The sequence below is a fragment of the Myotis lucifugus genome, unplaced genomic scaffold, assembly GCF_000147115.1.
Source record: "Myotis lucifugus unplaced genomic scaffold, Myoluc2.0 scaffold_4, whole genome shotgun sequence".
Taxonomy (NCBI): Eukaryota; Metazoa; Chordata; class Mammalia; order Chiroptera; family Vespertilionidae; genus Myotis; species Myotis lucifugus.
The window spans coordinates 19679160-19685879 of NW_005871052.1; the positions used below are offsets into that span (position 1 = coordinate 19679160).

The 6720-nt window shown below is 40.7% G+C and overlaps 1 protein-coding gene across 1 annotated transcript; it reads right to left on the minus strand.

The window, feature by feature from the left end:
* Nucleotides 1-233: 233 nt before the first annotated feature.
* Nucleotides 234-6508, minus strand: NEXMIF (neurite extension and migration factor). Its single transcript, XM_006082942.3, has 3 exons — nt 6381-6508; nt 1329-5703; nt 234-745 (listed from the first exon to the last, which is right to left on the minus strand). The coding sequence occupies exons 1-3, from the start codon at nt 6457-6459 to the stop codon at nt 652-654; spliced, it is 4548 nt and encodes a 1515-aa protein (XP_006083004.1). The 5' UTR covers nt 6460-6508; the 3' UTR covers nt 234-651.
* Between the last annotated feature and the right edge of the window lie 212 nt (nt 6509-6720).

The following is a 6720-nucleotide window of genomic DNA, read 5'->3' on the forward strand; positions in this document are numbered from 1 at the left end:
GGACTTAGCTGTTATCACTTCCAGACTTTTCCGACATTTTAACCCTCCAAAAATGGAATAAACAAACCTTTATTGTGCCATGCTTAATTCTTCATGTTTCCACATAGTACAGTAGAGTTTGAAAATTTTAAATAATGTATGTATGCACATATATAATATACTTAAAAATCCATTAATGCTATTTAAACTGTGGGGTGAATCTATGAGATGAGGTAAGAAAATTTGGCACATCTCAAACAGCATTTTTAAGTTTTGGTAAATTGTGTAGCACAACATATGTTTCCACTGTGATCTATAGGTGCTATCCACATAAGTGGGGTGGTTAATAGCAAGAATCACTGGGATATTTCTAGTAAATCAACAGGGATAAGCTCCCCAAATACTCACAACCAAATGTCGACAGAAGTAAAAATATATACAATAGAGTCACTTGTTTGTAGTTTGGCACAATGTTTGCCTTTTTTCCCCTTGGGTTAATAGTGCATAAACTTCTTGTGCAACTGTGTGACTTTTAAAGTCTTTTACAAAGAATATCAGATTAAAGTTTGCTTTCAAAGACTTATTCTCACACTTTAAAATTCTTTTCTTTAAGCACTTACATGTCAACATACATACCACAAGGTATATTTTTAAAGAAATAAAATAGAAACATCAAATGTCTTTCTGGAAAATGTGAGCCTCTTCTTCAAATACAGGTAAAACCCAAAATGCTGTTTCTGCTTTTAGGAGATTGTAGTCGGAATCCCTGCAGAAAAACCAAACAATTTATGCCATCTTAGTCAGTTTTAGAGTATGTCCCACAAAGGGATCACAAAATCTAAATTTGTTTACATCATACTAAATACCGTATGATGCAGAAAAAGATAGAAATAGCAGGGGCCACTAGAAAACACTCTTAATTGCTGCGCGATTAAATTTTGCTTTCCAAATTACTTTTTTAAAAAAATAATCTGTATAACATTTTAATTTCGTTGTTGAAAATTTTTCTTTCTGCAAAGCCCTTCCCTTCCCAAAATCATTCAAGAGCATATTTTTAGTTCCATTTTGTCAATAAGTAAAAGCTAATATTGGATAGCAGAAAAAGTAGCCTTGTTAGAGCTTATACTTAGCCAAGCCACAACCAAATAGCCCAATATTTTGGGTGGTTTAAAAGTATAGGGATTTTCATGCACTTTTATTTTTCCTTTTTACTTTGAAAGAGAAGGGAAATGGGCAGTTTCTTTCATGCAAACTTTTGCTTTCAAGAGGGGAAAAATGATAGACGGTAGGCTTTGCAGGTAGTAGGAAAGCTAAGGGTGCATCATCTCAGCCATTTTGTGCAGTATTACCTCAGTTTTTCAAAAGAAGCTGTCCCAGCCTCATCCTTTTGGACCAGTTCTCGCTCCACACGCTTTCCTTTACACTTCTCATCTCTCAGGGCCTTGGTGCTGGTTTTGTGACGATATAACTTTTTGTGTGTTGGTCCATTATTACCGAAAGTACTCAGGTTATTACACTTTTTATCAAAGAAGGCAGATTGAGAGTCCTCATTATAACCAGGCATGTGTGCACCACCAGGATCACCTACTGCTGCTTTCCCATTGCTTTTACTCACACCCTTGATAGACCTGTGATTCTTAGTGGCTCCTGGTGACCCACTGTTGACTTTTTTCTTAGATTCCTGTGGTGTTCCAGCCAATATTTTGAGGGTTTTTAATTTTAGACTATTGGACTCAGGGGAATAGAATATGTTGGGGTCCCCATGGTGCTGTGTGGGCTCCCATAGTGGCTCTATGGAGGCCATCATGAATCTCTGCACATCTGCCATACCAGAGGCAATGTTGGACAAAATATAAGAAGGTTCCTGAAACTCCCGCTGGTCATCATCTAGGAGGCTGTTGGTGTTGGTGCCCATGCTCATGTTGCTCCAGCCTGGGCTGCTCTCTTTACCCAAAGCCCAACCTCCAGAAAGTCCCTTCTGATTTGGCATCTTCATAGAGGCCCCAAGACCACCATGTTGGATACATTCGGTTAGTGTCTTCCCTGTGGAGCATAGGCTGTTGATTTGACCTCTCTCGTGGCCAATGCCAATTTGCATTTTCTCTCCATTGATTGCAGCTATGTATTTCCCTTTCTTTATTGACTTAGGGACCTGGCGGAAGGTTTTACCAGATGGCTTTTCAATCCCTTTGGTGGTGGTTTTGGGGGATTTTTTCCTGGTATTTTTCTGAGAAGAGCTTTGGTTCACAGACCCACTCTTGTTGGGAAAACTTTTCTTTCTTGATTTCAACACTTTGTTATTGGCATTCATTTTATCAGATGGATCATCAAATGTTGATAAGCCAGGGTTTTTTTGGAGCAGGCTGACAGAATCATCATCATTGAACATATGGAACTGAAACTGATGACTATTTAAAGAAAATCCATCCTCCACTTGGACTTGTTGTGGAAGGGTAGTGCAGTCCCACTTGATCTTGTCCATATTGCTCAGTGATCCTGGGACACCCTCTTGGAATCCCTTCAGTGTTCCTAGCATCTTTGTACTGTCACATCTGGTAATTTGAGGGGAAATACTGGGGGTGTCTGGTGGGGACATCTCTGAGAGGGAAGAGTGGCGGAATTTGTCAGGAGTGAAGTTGGAGATATCCAGGAGATCAGTGGATTCCTTTAGTGGTGCTATTTCATCAATGCTCTGCTGGATCACCAGCTTGGGGCTACAATGAGCCAGGAAGTTATCAGTGATATCCTCATCAGCATCCTTTTCACAGGACTTCAAGCGTAAGGAGCAATAATTGCTTGAATTGACAGAGAGTGGGGCCATGGAATCAAAGCTAAATAGTCTACCATCATCTATATTGACTGGGTCTTGATGGAAAGGAAAGCAGATCTCGCCATTATTAAAGTGGCATAATTGATAAGACTCATCAGATGGAAGATGGGTGTCTTGCACAGAGGCATATAGGACCTTGTTGCAACCACCATCACCGCTATTGAGGCAGATTGGATTGTATGTTGCAGCTGTGAGGTTATTTTCCATGGACACTACCTGGGAGACTCCAAATTCACTGGATTGGGTTGGGGCTGTCTCCCTTGAGACTTCAGCTATGAATTCCTGGGGACCAGAAGTAGGCTTGTTGGGCCACATATTTCCATAGTTGCTTGATTCCATTTTGAAGTTTTGGGATGACTGCTGTAGCTCAGACTCAGAAGGTGAGGAAAGCACACAGTCCTGGTCAGATTGGAGAGGTACAAACGATTTTTCTGTATGAGTGAGGCTGCCTTCATTTTGTTCTGGGGAATGGTGAGTGAAGTATGAGATAGCACTATTATTTGACAAGTCAGAAGCATCTAACAATGTCTGTAGATACCCTCCAGGGATAACAGGTATATTGGTGGTAACATTAGCAGATGATAGAGGCATTTCAGAAGAGCAGGTTGTTGGTAGGAAAGTAGAATTCTTAGCAGCCTTTGCCTCACGAAATTCAGATAGATGGGAACTGTTTGAGGTCCCAGGAATAGCTTCATTATTTAAATTAGTCTTGGAGGATCTGTCTTCCAAAAGTGGACTCATTTGAACAACTGGCTTGCTTTCTTGCCCAGCTTTGATTTTCTTAGATTTTAATTTGGCTTCACTTTTAAATTTGATTTTGTTGAGCACTTTCCTCTCTGGCCCCTTAAATTCTGCATCTTGGGCTTTGAATTTCATTGAGTCAGGGCTTGTGATGTTATTTAAATGTGATCCATTTGCACAGCTGGGAGCAGCCAGAGGGGGTGATTTCTGTGCATCTTTCAGGCTTCCATCTTCTTTAAGACTAATAGCTTTCCTCTGATCATTGTAGAATGAAATTTGCTTAGCACTTGCTGAAGTTTCCATGGATGGGATTCTTTGAATCCTGTGCCTGTTTCCAAGTTTATATTTTCGTTTGCGAGCAGGTGGCAGGAATGACACCTCAAAGCTACCTGATTCAAAGATTTGCTTTGGGCATAAGTGTGTCTTGTTGGAGTCTGTGCTGCTGTTTCTCTGCTTCTTCTTCTTCTGCCAGAAGCCCTTCAAGGGCGCCAGCTTGGCATATTTGTTTAGCTGATGCTCACTCAAATTCACTGTTGTCTCACTAGCATCCACCCTACCCAACTTCACTAGCATGTTCTTCTCACCTTTAAAGCGATTGATGATAATGTATTTGATAATAACAGGGGGCTCTTTCCGGGTTACTTTTCTTCTCTTCTTGGGACACCATTCATCATCATCTTCCTCTTTGGAACCACCTGGAATCCATTCCTTCCTCTCATTTACTTTTTCACCCTCTAGTGAGTCAACATCATATAGATAATCTTCACTGTACCTGACTTTTCTCTTTACTCGCAGCCCATAGTTCTGCTGGGTGGAGGAGCCACCAGAATTATTATCCCGAGCCATATAGCGGCTACAGTCTTTGATCTCTCCCATGGCATCATAAGAGACTTCAATGAAGGAACTGTCATCACTGAAATTCCCTGATGACTCCAAGGAATTGGCAAGATGGCCTTGTTTTGGATTCTTAAATTGCCCTTCCTCAGTCCCACTGCATGGTTTATTTAAGGCAGACTTTTCTCCATTTTCCTTTCCATCATTTTTCTCTACATCTTTATTTTCCTGCCCTTCTCCTTTGCCTTTCTTTTTGTCTAGATTTTTATCTTCCTCTCCCCAGATGATGCTCACATCAGGGACCTTGAATTGGGAAAGATCGCTGTTCTGCTTCAGGGCCCCACTTTTACACTCCCGCTTGGAGCAGGTAGTAAATACACTGGGGAAAAAGTTGAATTGTGCATCCTCCTGCATCAGAAGGGTAGTCTTGTCTCGGACATTGTCCTGGAAGGACTCATATCGAATTTTCAAGGAGCAGACATCACTGCCCAGTGTTGACTCATCATCATCAAACATGTAGTTATCCACATCTTCTTCAGAGAATAGGTTGACAGACAGCTCATTCTTAGAACATAGGTCAAGAAGTTCAATCTTACTCTCACTAATAAAAGTCTCAAAGTAACCCCAATCCTGATTGGAATTTGCCAGCAAAGCTTCTTCCGTGTTGCACTTATCTAACAGTAATGCCTCATAATAACTTTTCTGAGCTGGATCCTCCAAGTCGATGTCAGGTTTCTCAGCTTCTCGTCTATCTCCTGCCCTTGATTTGTGTAGGGGGAAGCTGAGAAGCTGGTCTGAGAGCAGCTGCTCTCCGTATTTCATATTTTCTCCAGCATTAATACACTGAATCCCTATATCAGAGACTGCACAAGTTTCATAATCCCTATTTAGATCACCAACTTTTAGACTGATCCCTGGCTCAGGATCTACTGTATCCTTAGATTCCATGAAGCAGCCCAAGCAAGTCCGGCTTGGCTGCATGAGGCAGTCCCCATTCAGAGCTGACAAGCCTGCAGGCTCCATTATGGCAAATGAAGCTTTCTCACACTCATTGGGCAGTGACCATGTGTTTAGGCCTTTTCCAACACCAGATGTAAGGGAGATGGCATTCACAGAAGCACTATTAGCAGCATGCTCAGGTGCTTCAATCAGGTCCAAAGGAGAGGGAGGGCTCTGCATACAGGGTTTCTTGGAGGGCAGAGGCAAGAGACCCCTGGGATACATCAGGGTCTCTTTTTGAACCATGGGTATAGGCTGTACAGGTGCAGCAGCCTCTAGAGCTGCAAATGACTTCATTGCCATATCCTGGTTCTCTGAGTCTAGAGACAAGGGAAAAAAAATGACAGGAATAAAATTAAAGGTTTTAGACCAAACTCATTAATTCTCCTTCCCTTGGTCAGTTTCTGGTACTTGATCTTATTATATAAACTCAGCTTCAGTTTCTTTAGCTTTAGAATAAGAAATTACAAGTTAAAGACCAACCCTGATTTTATATTGAATATTCATGTGAGTGAAATACATTATTTCCTTTAGATTCAGCTTTTCCTTCAGAGACTTTCCTCAGAAGTAGAAAAGAAGTAGGCTGACTGCTCAATTAATTGGAAAGTCAAGGATTTCAGGGTAACAAAATGCTCAGGTGGGATATTCATGGTTTTAAGCTATGAGGCTCAGTCCTATTCTTCAGACCTCTGTTCTGGAAGCTCATACTGAATCTGAATGTTCCAAGCCTCACATCAGAGCATATTTCTAATTCACTAGGGATTTTGAGGAACTTAAGTATTCATTTGAGGGAAATGATTTGGAAGAGCAAAGGGATTGGATTATATATGTCTCAGAGACCCTTCTAGCCCAGTTAGAGATTTGGTGGAATAAAATTTAGGATTAACATCAATATCAGAGGCATTCTGAACTTAACCTGTCCAAGCATTATGGATAGCAAAATAATAACAAAGGACTACTGGGAGAGATATTATGTATTATAATTAAATTCCCTTACCATTTTCTTTGACCCCATTATTCAGAGTGTTTTCTCCATTGGCTGAGGCAACAACAGCCTTATCTTGTTGGTTATCCATGAATGTAACCTCTTAGTGTTTCATTCCAAGTCCAAATGCTGTCCAACCTGCACATTTCAAATATATATTAGTCATTAAACTTGTTTTTCTCTGTTTCAAGGTTATTTCAGATAAAGAGGTCTTAAAAGTCTCACTGGATTTTACCTGTTTCCAGAGTGGCTTCATTATTGCTATTGTTGTTGTTTTATAGTATATATCTACCATATAAGTCAATTTGGAAACTTATACTGCAGTCATACATCCTAGATCAGTGATGGCGAA

Excerpts from the sequence above, each read along its gene's own strand:
- NEXMIF (XM_006082942.3), bottom strand. The coding sequence starts at position 6,459 with ATGGATAACCAACAAGATAAGGCTGTTGTTGCCTCAGCCAATGGAGAA. Across the intron at positions 5,704-6,380 it reads TAATGGGGTCAAAGAAAATG|ACTCAGAGAACCAGGATATG; the intron begins GTAAGGGAATTT and ends CCTTGTCTCTAG. Across the intron at positions 746-1,328 it reads GCTTCTTTTGAAAAACTGAG|GGATTCCGACTACAATCTCC; the intron begins GTAATACTGCAC and ends GTTTTTCTGCAG.